This window comes from Lichenostomus cassidix, chromosome 5, assembly GCF_008360975.1.
Source record: "Lichenostomus cassidix isolate B80296 chromosome 5, HeHo_3.0, whole genome shotgun sequence".
NCBI classification, from domain to species: Eukaryota; Metazoa; Chordata; class Aves; order Passeriformes; family Meliphagidae; genus Lichenostomus; species Lichenostomus cassidix.
The window spans coordinates 13,511,489-13,529,235 of record NC_139486.1 but is presented as its reverse complement, the minus strand read 5'-3'; the positions used below and the strand labels follow the sequence as shown (position 1 = coordinate 13,529,235).

At 37.2% G+C, this 17,747-nt stretch overlaps 1 protein-coding gene across 1 annotated transcript in view; it reads left to right on the top strand.

Moving 5' to 3' along the window:
- VRK1 (VRK serine/threonine kinase 1) overlaps nucleotides 1–8,788 on the top strand; it is a 35,215-nt gene extending 26,427 nt beyond the window's left edge. The window contains exon 13 of the mRNA XM_085061424.1: nucleotides 7,447–8,788. Within this exon, the coding sequence (XP_084917550.1) occupies nucleotides 7,447–7,529 (83 nt within the window). The 3' untranslated portion in view covers nucleotides 7,530–8,788. The remainder of the gene's footprint in view (nucleotides 1–7,446) is intronic.
- Nucleotides 8,789–17,747: the final 8,959 nt, after the last annotated feature.

The following is a 17,747-nucleotide window of genomic DNA, read 5'->3' as shown; positions in this document are numbered from 1 at the left end:
GTGATGCTTTTATAATTTGAAAAGGGCTGATTATTATTAAAAGACTTGAAACTGTGTTTCCAAATCTGACTCGTTTTGTGTTACCATGGACTTGTTTCTCTATTAAATGACTTTTCCTGTGGCTTAAAAAAACCCCCTGAAGTTCAATAAAATGGTATTTTCTTGATACCTCTTAGTTGTACAATTTGAAATTCAGTCATACAGGAATGCTTTAAAAGTTGTTGAAATTCTATTTTATTGGTTTCTAAGAGGCATAAATATGGTGGAATGGTGGTTTCTCTTCCAGTATTGAAACATTTCATAAGTATTTGAACATTGCTCATTCTTGCAATGGCAAGAAGAGCAGTGCACCTTCTTGCTGTTCAGCTCATCAACATTAACCACATCTAACTATGCAGTTTGTCTTATCTTGTCCAAAAGATTAGTTGTCCCCAAAAGATCCTGCCTGACTGTGCAGCACTTTGAGTACTCTTAGGGGCTCAGTGGCTACAGGGACTCTGCCAGTAATGAAATCTGCTACTACTGGGGCTGCAGAGCCCCCAGATTGGAGGAGGAGGAAGAAAGAATGGCACTGAGAAAGGACAGAGATCTGGAGATTCTTGCTTCTGCTGCCCCTGGTTTTTCTCAGTGTAAGAGTGGCCACATCAGATGAGGTCATTAAAGGCCTTCTCTTCCAATCCAATCAGTCACCAGTGTTTCTAAAGCTTCAAGCGACTCTATTTGGCAACAGAATTTCAGAAAGCTCTTGAGAAAGAAGCTGTGTTGTGCTTCCAAAATAAGTTGCATGAAATTTGGTAAAATTGTTAAATTGTTTTTTATTTATATTAGGATGTTATCAGCTTTTTTTTTGCCTGTCATAATAAACCCGTAGGCTTTCCTGAAAGAGGTGGTATTTTCCAAGGTATCCTTTATAAAGTAATATGGATGATTTTGAAGTATTGTATTAGCCAAGGTATCTCCACTAGAAAAAATGCTGTCAGAAGAGTTGATTTCTATTTAAATGAGCTTTTTCCCCCTGTTGCTGCTCTGTTTTCAGTATTAGCTGCCTTCATGTATAGTAGTAAAATATACAGGCTTATAAATGATGATACTGTTAAAGCAGAATACCAGATTTTGGCATACACTGTACGTATCCACCAACGCTCATGCAGGGGTGTAGTGCATAATATGATAGGACTAACATACTTATTTTTGATCAGGTTGGTGGAATAGGCAGATAGTACAGGCATCTTTGGTAAAAATCACATAAATGCTGGGAAAACAAGAGTTTCATGAAAATTTGTGAATAATCTTAGGTTCAAAACTACAATAGAAGTAAAACAACTACTCCAGCAGGTATTTTTAAATCTCAGAGTTGATGAAGATTGGATCAGAGAAATATGGATTTTACTTTTTTTAGAATTTTATTTTCTATTGTGAATTTAAGACAGTTTTGGGTTTTATTAATTAGGACATATATAGAGAAATACTAAAGTAGATACAACAATGAAAGTACTGTAATTTTAATGTAGTTTTAAAATAGTCAGTACTACTGAGGGTGGGAATTCTGCATGTCTGTGTTGCTGGATAGCATGCAGCTGGATAGCATCTGCCATGTTAAGGCCTTAAATGGGGTCCTTGGTACTTTTGCAATATAAAGAAAGAACTACATGAACAGCTCCAATATGAAAAAAGTCATTCTGATGAATTGGTTAGAAGAACATTCCAAAATGGTTGTTTAACAGTATTTCTCAATTAATAGGTACTTAGTTTTATGTTTATTTACCTTGCGTGGCTTTGCATAAATCAGTATCTGGGTTATTGTCTTAAATCTTTTTTTCTTTATTCAAGTAAGATTTATTACTTAATGTCCACTTAGGCACAATTTTGCTTTTAGAGAATTATTGGCCTTGTCATCAAGCTTTAAGAGAAAGCAAATAATACTGTTTTTTGAGCTTCCTTTTGGTGCAACTCATTACTAGTCTTTCTACTCTGTACCAATGCCCACATTACAGGTAGTTTTTTTTGTTTTTTTTAATCTCCTAATCTTGTACCCTAATTTTTTTTTTCTGCGTAACTTGTACTGCACAATAGTTCTAATTGTGTAATTCATCTCTTTCTTCTTGTGGAGGGTTTGGTATTGACTAATATCTGTTACAGACTCCAGGAGGATGTAGATAAAAGTTTTAAAACTGTGTATCCATCTCTGTATTTAGTGACTAAAAGATCTGTCCCTTTCTGTGCCCTTCTTAGCCTTCCCTTACTTGTCTCAGAAATGATTCAAGTTAAATGTTCTAATGCAAGAGTTATGTGGTGTGGTTTTAGAAGTTAAAAGCATGTGCTGCAATGTTGTATCTAGAAATTAACAGAAAGATCTGGGTTTTAAAGCAGAGATAAACACTGTTTTCAGTTGCCTGAAATATTGACAAACTCACTTCTGTATTTTGCATTAGGTATATTCAAACACAATATGAAGTGATTTGTCTTCTTACAGCCTGCCCAAAGATTGATTGAGGATCTTCAAAAGCTATTTAAATTAAAAAAGCTGTGGTAGGGGGTGTTTTTAAGTTTAAAGATTTTTAAATATTTGGTTTAGATTTATCTTTGTGGTTCTTCACAAATAATAGTGGGGTTTTTTTTACAATTTGCAAGTGACAAATTCAGTGAGAATTACTTTGAACATGTGCCACTAATCATAATGGAGAGAAAAAAAATAGTGTCCAAGGTGTAAAAAGTATGAGAGTGTTACTGTGTACTTTTGTGTCTGTTTGGAACACAGTTCTCTACTTCGTCTACTTTTATATTTTAATTTTATTTCTGTACAATATCTTCAGACTATTTCTAGCACTTAAGTACATTTAAAATGTAAATAATTTAAGTTCCTTGTTACATTTCATGGGACTTTCTTGTGTTTGATGCTAATAAAAAGTATTGAATTAAAACAAAAAGTAATTTCAGAAAAAAAAGTTATGTCTGGTTTTTTGGTTGTTTTTCTGTGACCTGAAGATGAATTGCAGGATGTTGAGCAAGTATTGCAATTCAAACTCAGATATAAAATTTGCAAGTGAAATTTTTCTACGGGGAGGAAAAATTGTACTGCAGTGACTCAGATTTTTACATGGAACTAACCTTTTTCAAGTTTGCAATTAATATATTTGAATTAAACTTCTATCCTCGTGAAAATTGCTGTATGGTGAAGAGCAGGGTTAATTTTAGACACATGCTGCATGGGACAACTGATTTATGTGTATGTACAATTGTGTTTTGGAATATCTTCAGTGAAGCAATTTTTACAAATAGAGGTAAACCAGTTTCAGTTTCATCTGGAACAATTTTATATTAAAATTTTTAAAAGAACACTCCTATTTGATGTTATCTGTAGGAAATACACAGCCATAAAGTCATAAATAATACATTCTTGTGTTCTGATGTTTTTCCTTATGAGAATATGAAAAGCATTTGCCTTATTTGTTGCAGGAAAGAGAGTATTTGGCAGAACAGAATACCTAAAGCCAAGCCCCATCCCATAATTTTACTGACTTTTTTCTCTTATTCCCGCCCCACAGTCATATATCTACTGGAATTCAGGTCTATATTTGCATTCTTCTGGTCTCTCCAGTCTTTTTCTTTCTGAGTCATATTTCTGAATTCTTGTAGAAAAAGAGCTGCTGTGAAAACAGAAGCCAACTAGCCAAAACTAGTATTTGTCACCCTTGCAATTTCTTCAGCAGCTTCAGAGGACTGAAAAATGCTTGTTTGAGAACTGTTACACTTGCAGTTTGTTCAGCTATGCAGGGGTTCCTCTTTTTTCAGTTATGCAGTTGGGAAAGAGCTTGTCAGAGGACTCTTCCTTAAGAGAAGGAAGAGTTCTTTTTAAAAGACTTCATCTTCTTAAAAGTATCGCTTCATTTGTGCCATATTCAAACTGCCCAAACTGATTTGAGAATGGTGGTGTTTAACTCATTAAATGCTGCAGCCTGGCCTAAGTTCCCATTTGATGTTTGCAGCTGGTTGCTGAATATAGTTTTCAGCTTCCAGCACTATTTTCTTATTCCTTCCATATGTAAATAGCAAATGTATGGGTTCCATTTTCTTGTTTCTTTTTTCAATCTTATGATTGTAGAGCCCTTTTAAGGGGCAGTTGAAGGGAAAAGGTGTCCTAGAGAGCCATCTAGCAAAGTAATTTGGTTATTTGATACCAACAAAGACAGCTGAAATATAACTGAAGTACATTTTGCAAGAGAAGAGGGATGTTATGATCAGTGGAAGAATTTTGACAAACTGGCCCTTCTAAGTTTATCTGCTTTGGAAATCACAAGTCTGTATTTGTAACAACATTATTCTTGGGATTAATTTATTTCACAAAATTAAAAGTAGTGGCATATGTAAGATCAATGATTAGGGACAGTCTCATTCCTACCTTATCACTTCTCAGGTTAACTGTGGCAATTCAGCATATTTGGTATATAATTGCCAGTATTGAAGGAATTTCGGCCCTAAGACTGTCCTGCTGTAGCACATGGGGTGTCTGCACAGAAATGATGATTAAGGTTCATCTGTGTAGATACCAGTCTGAGAACATCTCTTCCAGAGAACTCTCCACCACATCATCACCACTCCAGGTTTACTGACCTTTGTTTCTTAAAGAGATGTGTAAGATTATGGACACAAATGCACAGACATCCGGTTTGTGGGGTTTTTTGAGAAAGGAAACGTCGTAGTGTCTGATCAATGTACTCCACCACTTGTGCTTCTTTTTGATGTTAGCTGTTTTATTTCAAGGTAATGACTACAAATTTGGTTTAAGAGCTACAGTTGCTGGAAGTCTTCAGCCCATTAGCCAGAGACTGGCATGTACTTAGCCTTTTGTCAGGTGTAGATTCAGTATATCCAAGTTATGCAGTTGCTAACCTCCAGCATGTCTGCTACTAGATATTTTATAAGTCTGCTACTTACCTGATGTTTGCTGAGAGTCTAAAATCTCAATGTGGTTCTGTTTTCACATATTTTGATCTGTGATGTAACTTAGAAGTCACCTAAATAATACCTGATTTCATCTGCTTGGTAGCTGTGTTTTCATGTTTCTGAATCTCTTGCTGTCCTCCTTTTCATCAAAGAAGGCAATTTAAATGGGAAAGTTGTGATTCTGGCTTTACCAAAGAAACTTCTGTCATTTTATAGAAACTTTAAAATTTTTTGACTCAAGCACAGTTTTGTTTCTCTTAGTCATAAGAGTTAATGTGCGTTTCTAAAATGGTGAACGTAGAATTGGAAGATGAGATGAGAAGGGACATCAAGAGGAGATCTGCTCTACACACCAATCAATTTATGTTAGTGTTAATCTTGATACATAGTAATATTTTATCTTAAAAGCTGTATGATTATTCTAAAACTTCCCTGGTCAACACCACTTTTAATACTTAATTATCCTTGTTATTACAAAGGATTTGATAAGGGAGAGTATTTTCTTTTTGTATTTTTATTACCCAATATGAATTTCCGTTAAGCTTAGTAGTTGTCCTAGCTGCTGTAGACATGAAAATCACTCTCATTTTACGCAGCAACCTTTTTCACATCATGCCTTCTATTTTTCTTTACTTTCTTCAGATATACTAGTTAAATTCAATGTGTTTTTGTTAGAGAGCTGGAAACCACTTCCCCCCCCCCATTTTTCTCAGACCTTTCTTGTAGGATAGAGCCCAGAACTATATACAGTACTGCTGAGTTTCTTTCATAAAGTTGTTTTGTTTTGCATTGTTCTCTGCCTGCTTGATTCCCCAAGTTTACTCATTGAGTTTGACCAATCAGTGACTCCTACTGCTCAAAGGCTGTTGTCTTAAGCAAGCAGCTTCTTTCTTAAGGAATTCCATGAAATTCAGTTTTACTTTTCTGTATCTGTACACCTGACATGAACTATGCACTTATATATAGTTTTACAAGCAAGAACTGAAATAGTTAGGCATGTTGTCGTCAAGGGGGAATTTAGGATTAAGAAAAAAATTAAAAAATACATGACTAGGAGATGAAAAATATTTCATTGTTACCGTATTTGCAAAAAGAAATTATTACGTGTAATATGTTTGTGTCAAAGTGACTGCAGTTGAATGTGGTTTACAGAAATGAGCTGTGGTGTTTTGTTTTCTTCCTTTTCCCTGGTAGTTGGCAGGAAAGAATCAAAGTGCAGGGAGGTTTTTATTACTGCTTTTAGGTATGGTCTCTTTGAACAACCTGCCTGCCAGGTTTACTAGGAATCTTATTTAGATGGGATTATTAACCTTTGTTAATAAAATATTGTAAAGTGATAGCTTGAATCTGTAGGCAAAGTTGCACTGATAGCTGAGCTGATTTAACAGCTGACATTACCAAACAGAAATCTTCCCTTTTTTTCACCTGTGTGCCTTCTGCCTCCCCTTGTAAAAGCTCCATTCAGAATGCCCTAAGATGTCACAGCTCACTAAACTCTGAGAATACCAGACCAAAAAAGATTTCTTTGCTAAATGTCCTGGTTTCAGCTGGGATAGAGTTAATTTTCTCCCTAGTAGCTGGTGCTGTGCTTTGTTTTGGATTCAGTATGAGAATAATGTGGATAACACAGATGTTTTGGCTGTTGCTGAGCAGTGCTTGCCCTAAGTCAAGGACTTTCTGGTTTCCCTGCTCTGCCAGTGAGGAGATGCTCAAGAAGCAGGAGGGAGCATGGCCAGGACATCTGATCCAAACTGGCCAAAGGGAAACTCCGTACCATGCCATGTCACACCCAGTATATAAAATGGGGAAGTTGGCTGGGAGGGGCCAGTTGCTGCTGAGGGATGATCTGGGCATCAGTCAGTGAATGATGAGCTGTTGTATTGTGCATCACTTGTGGGCTGGGGTTTTTTGGTGTGTGTGGTAATTATTCTCTTTCTTTTTACTTTTTAAATTATTTTTATATTTTACTTTATTGTAATTATTAAATTGTTCTTATTTCAACTCTTTTTTTTTTTTTCCTCAATTCTCCTCCATGTCCCAGTGGGAGGGGAGTGAGTGAATGAACTCTGCATTGTAGGTAGTTACAGCCTGGGGTTAAACCGTGATCCTGGCTTATGGAGCTGGATCAGCTTAGCACAAAGTCCAAAAAATGGCTTAATACTGGAAGGCATTATAAAACTAAAAGTTGGCACATGGGGAGGAAGGAGGGGTGGAGGATCTAATTCTTTGGGTGAGGATGAGCTTAAAAAATGACTCAACTCCATGTGATGCTACTCTTGGAGAAGTTGGACTGTACAACATGTTTTTTAGGAGAAGGTCAATGCCCAGAAATAGTTGTAGATTCTCCTCTGTCCATGTCATGTTCCCCATCCCTCATCCTCAAAGCTCAGGGGATCATTTGAGTTGATCTATCCTTTTAAAGACAAAAAGTATTTTCTTTTGATTTGTTTTTGTTATTTTATTTAACAAAAAGTCTGTCTTTTTGTTTTGTTTGAATTGCAGATGCAGTTGCTACGAGAACCCAGAGGATGACCTCACCAAAACCCAAGAAAAGCACAGCAACCAGAAAGAGAGCCCAGAAGTAAATAATATATGGAGCAACACATTAGGTTGCTCTGTGGCTCATTTCTGGGAATTTTTTTTTTTTTTTTGGTAGCACTGGAATCTTTTTCTTTCCTTTTTAAATGATGAATCCTGTAAAAACATGGACTGCTGTTTGTACCTGTTTTTGAAGAATAAATGTTTTATTAAAATATTTGCATAATTTATGTATACTTAAATACTAATACAAAATTTTGCCAACTTTTGAAGTGGGGATGCATTTTTATTCTTTATATACATGAATTCATGTCTTAAAGGCAAACTAAAAGAGAGTGTTTTTTTCTGCTTTATAATGTAGAGATAAAGCCTTATTTAATAGTTTCATTATGGATACTATATAAGAAACAGCAGTGTTGCATCTGATTTCTTCCAGTTTTGAGTAAAGTCATATTGGTGGTCACTTAGATGTACACTGAGATGAAGTCTGAAAAAGCAGAAATAGCTTTTAAATATTTTTCAAGTGTTTGAATTAAAAACAGAACATAAGGCAAAAATCATGTCCTTCCATTCTAGTTTGTATAAAATGCATTTAAACAATTCTTTGGAAGACAGGTACTGAATTTTAGCCATTTTTTTGCATAGTATTTGTGTTTGTAACACTTCTCCAATTATTCACAGTTTCTCTGGAAAGAAGGAGACCAGAATTTCAGATAAAGGGCCCAGGGCAAAGAAAAGAACCAACCAAAAACCAATGCCTATTCTCAACCACCCCCTCAGGTTTTCTTTTTATATTAGTGAAAAGACTAGAAAAGTGATAATTTTGAGTAACTTTGTACAGTGTCTAGTTCCAGTGAAATACTGTCTCACATCTGCTTCTCATAGCAACATAATGGTTTAACTTTTTTAATACTTGAGAAGCATGTAATCTTCCAAATCCTTTTGTAAAAGTACTTCCTTGTTTAGCTTTGAATCCTCTCTTCAGAGTTGTAAGTCAAAAAATAGTGTTGATTTTCAGTGTGAAGTACTGCTACTTTTCATGTCTACTGTAGCATACACCTAGTAAGGCATGAACATCCTTCTTATCAGGGCAGCTGAAAGTTGGCAAACCAAAAGGAATCCATATGAGCCAGTGAGAGTGTATTCGTGTGGATGTCCAGCTTGCTTGATTGTATAATGTCTGAGTAACGACTCATGAGAATAAATATGTTGTAGCATGAAATGTTGAATGAATGAATTATGAGATTATGTTTTGTAACAAGGGAATCTGTTGTTTTGAAATAAAACTGGAATATTATATTTAAAAGTTGCTTTCTCATTTCTGTTGACTGTTAGGCTCATTTTCGTGGGTATTAGCAAAGTGTGGCTGACAACTTTAAGAGCATTCTCTTCATTTTAGATGTAAAAATAGGACTGCTAAAGCCTCTCTCATGTCTAAAACTCCTCAAATCAAACTATCATTTTAATGACTTAATTTAATCATTTTGTTCAGAAAGTATGCTACACTGTTCTGAATAGCTATTGTCAGGAAGGCATACTATATTCTCTTCCTTGTCACATACTCAAAGTTAATGTCATTCTTTTGTACTTCAGTTGTTTGACATTTTATTTTTTTAATAACTTATTTACCAGTAAACTTCCTTTCATTACTTTCCAAGTTTTCAAGAAGTGTGTTTTCTCTTGACATTACCAAAGCCAAATGCAACAAACACAGTTATTTCCATATGTTTGAAAAGTGTTTTGAGGTGTGAATTTCATAAGCCACCCCTCCCTCCTTCCACCCCAGAAATGCCCTAGAAAAAGATGTCCTGGCAAGCGTCCTGTGAAGGAAAAGGGTGCTTTTCATTCAAGGTGAATGTTGTTTCAGGGCTTGTCTCTGCTCCCAAGGCACTGCAAACCCCCAGGCTCCAGCTCGCTGTAACTGCAGTAGTGTTTAAAGCGTGGGACGGCCAGGAGGAGCGGAGGGGAAGGCTGTGACCATACCCGCAGCGCTACCGTATGGATCACATACAGTGCCTGCTTGCACACGTGTTTGTGCTGCTTTGCAGAGCACTGATGGGGAAATACAGCACTTCATGAGAGGCGGAGGGTGCAGCAGGATTTTGTTGACATCCCTGTTTGAAAGTAAAGCCCCTAACACAAAAGAAGCAAGCTGCCTTTAGACTGCATTTACTGCTCTTGATGACTCCAGTTGTGTGTAAATATTAGAAAACAGCAGGGTCCTGCATTCCAAGAATCACTTGAGCAGTGCCATGAAGACAAGTGTCCTTACTAGTATTGTAGTCATACTCCCAAGCTCTCCTGCTGTTTCTAATCTGTGCGCGCAGCCGTGAAAAAACTGGACTGACATTTACAGGCACAGCAGGGAGACACTTGAGTAGGGAATGTTAAAGACTCCGCTACCTATGTTTCAAAGTGGCCACCATACACGATAAATCTTCACAGGAGAACTAGTCGGCACTTCAGCTGATGGTGTAATGAGGATATTGATAATGAAGCACAGAATGCTTCTTTTAGTGCTTGAACATTTTGCAGACAGATTGTTTATATTTTCCCCTAATATATCTGGAGAGACAGTCAAATCCAGGATGGCTGTAAGATATTTTTTAGATGGTGCTGGTTTGATAATTTTTACAGGATTAATTTCCAATGAGTTAATATAAAAGAATAATTCCTAATATTTGCTGCAGCTAGCATTAAGGAGGGGGTCAGTTGCTTTCCTGAGTAGTTTGACAGACTTTTCTTACTGTTTTGTCCCAGTGAGCTGCCAGATTTGGGATGCCATAATACCAGTAATGCAATTAGGTTTTCTGCACGTTGTCTGGTTGACTTCTCAGTTAAGAGTTTCTTTCCCTTTGGGAATAAGACTAGACAGACTGTCATTTGCTATTACTAATTCTGCTTAGCATTATCACTGGAGCTTTTTTGTAATTAGCTATCTTAGTTGGCTCTTAAATTTTAATAGCCAATTGAAGCTACATTTTAGCCAAGTTCCATATCTAAATTGCATTCAGTCCATTAACAAAGTTGGTTAAAAGGCTATTAAAACAAAAGCCAATATATGGTGGTTAGCACTTACATCTTTGCGGCAGTAGCAGTACCAGCTTCCAATGAATATTCTCAAGAAATGGCACTTCCTTTTAGAAAGGAAGTGCCCAAAGAATGGCCAAAGTTTGTTTTGGGAACAAAGGCTGATTATGCAGAATACTTGTAGAAAAAAATAAATAAATTGAAGTGTCTCTTTTCTGGAAGAAGGTGGGAGAGATGGTGGGGGGAGGTGTAGAAGGGGGCAATTAATGGTTCTGCTCAGATTTGACAGGTTCTGGAAAAGCCAAATAAATGAAATGATGTTTTTCTCCATTTCAGCTGATCAAAATTATTAGCAAAACCATCTGAAGCACCTTCTGGTGGAATTGTCATCTTGCTGAGTTTAGTTTGTAAAACATCCTGCCAGACATTAAAAAAACTGTAAGCATGCCAGCACATAGGCTCAGAGCACTGCTTCTCTAATTGATAGACCCTATAATTTTCTTTTTTTACTGAAGACCATGGCTGGATACCTCAGCCTCCTGAGCAATTTAATGTAGCATCAAGTCTGAATTTTTTATTCCCAGTAGCTTTTTTTAAATTAGCTTTTTCTCCTCTTTTCTTTCTTAAGGTGTAGACAGGAGATTAACAGCCTTTGGTTCATCCTGTGACTAATAATGTCTTTCTCAGACTTATCTGCTTTAAAAAAAACCCTTTACTTTTGTGAAGACATCAGCTATTAATACTGCTATGGCTTTAACAGAGTCTACCAGTTGCTGATGAGCTGTTTCAAGGATGGTTTGCAGTGCCCTGTATAGGTGATGATAGGTGAGTATCAGTAGCTTCATTGTAGGAGGTGTGAGGCAGACTCCAGATTGTGTCTGAATAACCAGTATATATGTGCTTTTACCAGCATATATAGTGGGACATCCAAATTAGAGTTTCCATGGAGTACCAGTTCCATTGTACAATAGAACACAGAGCTTGAGCAAGAGTCAGATCCTGTTGCTTGTAGCTGCACTGCAGCATCAAACTGATTGAGAAAGCTCTGTGGCAGTAAATGCCAATTCCTTCACCTCCCATTCTGTTTTGGGGGTGCTGGGCTCTTTACAATGATGTGGTACTCAAAGGCAGAAGGAATCTGTTCTATCTGAGAAATGATTTTTATTATGTCCTTTCCCAAAGGCAGAGAAAAAGCAAATGTGGTGAGATCAACTTTTTTAAAAAAAGTCCTAGAGTCTGAGTTGGGCTCATAGATAGCTTAATGCAACTGCATGCTAACTCATAGGCATTTCAGTTTTCTTCACTGATTCAAGATTCAGCAGTCAAAGATTTAGAAAGTTGATTCCATGAATTTGGTGCTTCATTTAAGTCCTTTATCTCTGTGAATGTTATCTCTATAGCACCAGTCTGGTGTTTAGAAAAATGCAACAGCTCTAAATGGCTGCTAAAATTGGACTACTTTTCTCTACACGGATGTGCCATGTTTTTAAATATGAAATCACAAACAATATTGCACTTGTATGCCTTTCTAGTTCTCTGTGTTTCATCTTATCCCAACCAAAACCTGTCTTCTTCCAGACTGGAGCACATCCTGCCCGTGTAGTCTTCCATGCCAGATTTTAATACCCTTGCATTTAGTTCTGCATACAAATACCTGCAATCATCAAATGGACCTCAAGTTTCACAGCTGCCTAAGCTACTGATAAGTGAAGCTTTTTCTTCTCCGTTGTGGATGCTGCAACAAGTCAAAATTGAGGTTTTGCATTTTCTCAGGGGTACCCCAAAAAGTGAAAGAGTTGTGGAGGAACTGTCATGTGGTAGGAGAAAGATTGGCTCCCATATTTCTACCCTTTCCTTCCCTTGAAAGGTCAGCTTTCTAACCCTGCAGACCTTAGCTGCTGTCATGGGCTTTCGTTAGTATACTCAAAAGTGATGAGAACACAGTAAGACAGCTGTGAAGTACAGCAGAAGTGAAAAGAAAATATACATTTTTATGAACTTTCCTGAACTAATTCCTTTTGCCAGACCACTCCAGACAGGAAGAAGCTAGCACAGTGGAAATCTGCATCTGCAGCTTCTGAGAGAAGAAAAATTCTTCCTTGGCAAATGGAGCTAGAAACCCAGAAAATTAAGGATTAATATGTTCATTTATACAGAAGCAGTGAGAACACAATAACATGAAATACAACCAAGGAGCATGCATTTAAAAGACAAAAGAGCCCTGGAAGGGAAGGTACTTAGCTTTGTTCAGAATGCAAACTCTAACATGCAGTTCTGGGAATTGGTGAATTGCAGAGCTTAATGTTAAAAGAAATTACTTCATACCACACGAAATACACGATCTGTGCCTTGAAAACCTGAAGGTACTTTCCTTTCTCTTTCTGCCAGGAGAGGAGTGGAACACTGGATCTACTTGAAAGTAAGTAACCCTCCAGCTAATTTTGTCTATCTGCTGCTCAACTTGAACAAAAATAGTGTAAGTAATAAATTGAATTCCTTTCTGAAAAGAGATATATCTATAAAAAAAAATAATGCTTTTATTCTCACATTCCCACTAATCTCTCATTGTGGAGCTGTTTCCTTTGGAATGGTGAGGGTGGATCTGCCATAGCTAATGTGCAATCCCTGACTCGCTTCTAATAATACTTGGTGATAGCCACAGCAAAAAACATACAGTAAAGAGCACCACATTCAGAAGACAATGTAGTGCTGAAAATATCTGGGTGTGATCTAACAACTGGTTCCCTCTGTCACTGACAGAGCTGATCATTAGTAATTTATAGGCTTTGGACTTTTTTAATCAGTGTGGTCAAATGTGGAATGAGGCAGAATTTGAAATTCATCTCTTATCCAGACCAGGTGTCACCTGATAAATCTCTTTGGAGACTGACAACAGTTTTTGCCTTTATTATTTTCATACATGAGCTGGTTCATGGGTGGCAGGGAGTTGTTTCACTGATTGCTTGTTTCCCTTCCTCATGTCAAAGCCCTCTTAAAAACAATTTTGAAATTTGTCATCCATTTCTGGTGAAAGCACAGCTCAAGATTTTTTTAAAATCTGACCAGAATACTTTCTTTTCAGCACATGGAAACTATTCTGTTTTGGGGGTGAACTCCAGTTTTTATATTGAAAGCCTGACCTTTCAGAGGTACCAATGCCCAAAATATTATTTAAAGCCAGTAAGGGCTGCAGGTAACGACTATCTCTGAAAATCAAGTTTATGTTTCTCTAGAAGTGTATCCTTTGCCTGCTAAGATGATAATGGTATTTTTGTCTGTAAAGCACACTGCTGAATTATATTTATAGATCAGGGGTAGGAGCAAAATTGCAAGAGACCCTAACAAGGAATGAGTAATTCATAAGTGAAATTGCATGCTGCAACACAGTAAGTTGAGCTGAAGCACAGAACTTGTGCTTGAACTTGACATTCCTTGATTAACTAAGGGTGCTGTGTCCAAGGTAATGAGGGACTGGAGGAGTGAGAAAAAAGGTATTGAAATATGTATGTGTTTTTGCTGCATTTTCACAGGTTTTTTTCAGATTGTCTTTGTTATAAGCTCTTTCAAGATGTGGTTGTCTTCTTACCCCTCTGCATAATACCTGCTGTACTGGAATGTGAGAAGTCGAGTGCCTGTGATAAGAAAAATTTCCTTTTATTAATTATTTTGCTTATTTCGTGGCAATATGCTTCTTCCTTCTGCCTTTCAAGGGAATATTTTGATTATTTAACAAGTATTTTAGCTTTATTAGACTAATTATTTAGCCTCATTAGACTAATTATTAACCTTATCAAAATTCAAGTTACCGTGAAGAGCACAGAAAACAAGGGGAGACATGGGGGACCTGGGGCACTGGCAGGCATTGGAGTAGGCCAGGGCACAGCACTGTGCTTGTAGCTGAGGAAATGGGATGGCTGTTCTGGACAGGCTCTCTTGCCCAAGGTTGATGATTCAAGGTGTGGGCCTTTCCTGAAAGCATGGCTGCCTTGCTGCTTCCACTTCATCACATCTGCCTGGCAAAAGCAAGACAGAGCCATCTGCCTTGGGTCTTTCTGTCTCCTTCAATCCTATGCATCTGATTTCTTCCCCATTTCAGTGCAGACAATGCTGTTTGCTGCACTGCTCTAATCAATCACTCTTGCAATGTTCAGAGCCCTGGGAGCAGGAGTGTGAGTCCTGCACAGTTGCTGGTGGACCCACTAGATCAGCGTGGGTCACCTGGGTGTCACAGCTTGGCAGGAGCTGTAATATTACATGGAGCTTTTAAGGAGATGCAAAAAGTGCATGAGGGTTTCCTCTCTGCTCTCCCCTAAACTCTCTTCTTTCATTTATTTTTTTTTTCATTGTAGCATCTCCTCAGATCTCTATAGGTTTTACAGATGTTGTTCTCCCCCTTCCATCCACTTTCATTCTACTTCTCCTACAGAAACATCTGACAACTCAACAGAGAAGCCTACACTCACTGTGTTTCCACATTATCATGTTGCCTTTGACAATTCTATTAGTTTTTCTGAAAGACCATCAAACTGGGAATGAAATGTACCAAGGAAGCGTTTTTTTTTCCTAGAAAACAGTTTTGTCCAATTGTATGATGTTCAGCCACCAGAATATTCCTTTACTTCATAGGCATGATAGTTTTCTGTGTATATGTATCTTCTAGGTATGGCTTCTCAGGAATGCTTGAGTTTCTTAATATATTAATGGTCCCTAAGGGAGAGCCCCTACTTATCTCTTGAAGTCTCAAGTATCTAGATTGAAAGATGGACAAGCAATTTTTAAAATCATATTATATTCCACTGGGAGATTTTTTCCCTGAGGAAACCTGCCTGAAGGCATGGATAGCCCATACAGGGCAGCAGCAAGCGGAGGAGTGTCCAACTTAAAAAAGCAAGTTTTATTTTTAACTGCAAGATTTCTTCAGAGAAATATCAGGGGATATTATGTGCCCAACAGCTCATTACTCTAGTAGAACATCAGTCAAACAGGGATCCAAACCTCTGGTGGCAAAGGGAACAGCATCATTTTCTGTCTTAGAAATGGCTGCCTGTTCAAAAGGGGAAGCTTTAACAGGAACAGCATCCATTATATAGATTGCTCATAATTTAAAAAATTAATGTCTGCTAAGAGATTTCCCTTATTTTGTTTCCTTTGTTGCAACCTGAAGATAATACCTTTGTCTGAAGTGGTAAATTTCAAACCCTGCCCCAGTAGGAGCATTCCAGTAATGGGCAAGAACACACCTGCTTTTACATCACAAGCAGTGACACGTTTCTAGTGTATGATCTACTGGCAAGTTATTTAAGCTCACAAAAGATTATCAAACTTGCATAACTACACACCTCATAACAGAATTTGTGAGCGTTTGCCAGTTAACTATGTTTGTACAAGCTATGGTGCAGGTGTGGTCTGTTCTTCCCCTGTTCCTGGTGACATCCCAATGTCCAAAGGAGACATAAAGAGAAAGGATAGGGAACATCAGGTGGATGGATGGGAAAGAGGAATTTTAGGACATCTGCTCCAGAGACACTTGTCTCCAGGAACTCCTAAGTCCCAGTTCCATGTATGCTTGCTAATCATCACCTCTGCCTTTATACTATGTTGTATTACCCAATTTACTGTCATTTATTGTCATAGGATGCTCTAGAAAATTCTTCCATCCTGTCATAAGTTCTTCTAGGTCTTTTTACTATATCTGGATTTCTTGCTTTGTGATGCTCTGAAGGAATCAATCCAACATACATGATGACTGCTGATTTTCTGCATTAAATTTTAGTGTTACATTAATCCTGATAATTAATGAAGCAATATAAAATATAGTAAGGGAGACTTTTACAAGTCCAACAAGAAGTCTGGAAAAGTTAGAAAAGAAGATTGGGAAGAATTAATGTCTCTCTGAATTGAGCACTTCCTTTTTGAAAGCCTGGAGGCTTTTTTGTCTTTGTTGAGTATCAGCCCAGTCTAAACATTGAAACAAGGTGGGTGAATAAAACTTCAACAAATCTTTGATCATTCAGACTCTGCAGAAATTCAGGGCAAGTCATTGCTGCCTAGTTCTGTTTTCAGAACAAGGGTTTTGAGAGCAGTCAAGTTCAGCAATTACTATTTTTGAAATTTAAACGGATCACTAAAATACATTAATCTTTTTTTGCTTCCTCCTCATCAAAGTATTTGATTACCATTTGATGGTTGGAAGACATCACAGTCAGAAACCCTTTGGCTCTCACTGCTGCATCCTTTGCAAAGCAGCAGCTGAGTTCAAGACCTGCCCCAGAATTCATGCCTGGTTTCTACCTCCTTTTGAGAGGCTGAGCCGTGCTAAGAGTTGTATATAGCTTACAGAGGGCATACATAGTAGTGATACCAAATGGAATTGGACTATTTCTGAAATGTTGAGGAGTACCTCTGATGCAGAGAACAGTTCTTTTAAGAATTATGGCATGCTATTCCTCTACAGTTCTTTGCTGTAGTCCCTGGATTAATTCTGTAAAACTTGTATTTAGTTTTGCTTCATATTAATGATGAGAATAGCATGTGTAGAAATTTATTTTTACTTTTAGGATTTCTTACAGCTGGCCTATTTTACCAAGGTTAAGATTCAGTCCATTCTCTCTGTTTGACTTTTTTGTCCTTATCAACAATTCTGACATATTGATGAGATAAAAATGTGAAAGGGAAGAATCTACAAATTCAAACTCAGAAAAAAAGCTTTCTCCCTCCCTTAAGCTGTTTTGTCCTTCCTACCCTGCAAAACATAAGCAAGCACTAGAAGAGAAAAATTAATCAACAGCATACCAAATGATATAAAGAGAGACATTATTTTTCACCTATCCTTTTTGGAAGGGTAATTGAAAGAGACAGAAGTCAACTAAATTTAGTACACTAAAACAATGTACAGTACTGTGAGTACTTCAACCTAATGGATCAAATATAGTTCTTTAAATCCTTTCCATTGCAAATCCAAGGAGAGAGAATTAAAGGAGGCTTTATTTTCAGAGTTGTTAGTCAGTTAAGTGTAAAATAATTTCCAAAGATAAAAAGATGCCCTTAATGCTTTGTATTGTGTGGATTCAGATTGGAATATTTTTGTTCTGCAAAGTTTCCATCACCAGAATCTCTTTTTGCTTCCTTGTTCAGGCATTTAAAATCCACATTCAGACCTGTCAAGTCTTATACTCAGAGAATGAGACTCATTTGGTTCATTCCTGTCTCACATGTTTCTATAGATGGGCTTGATA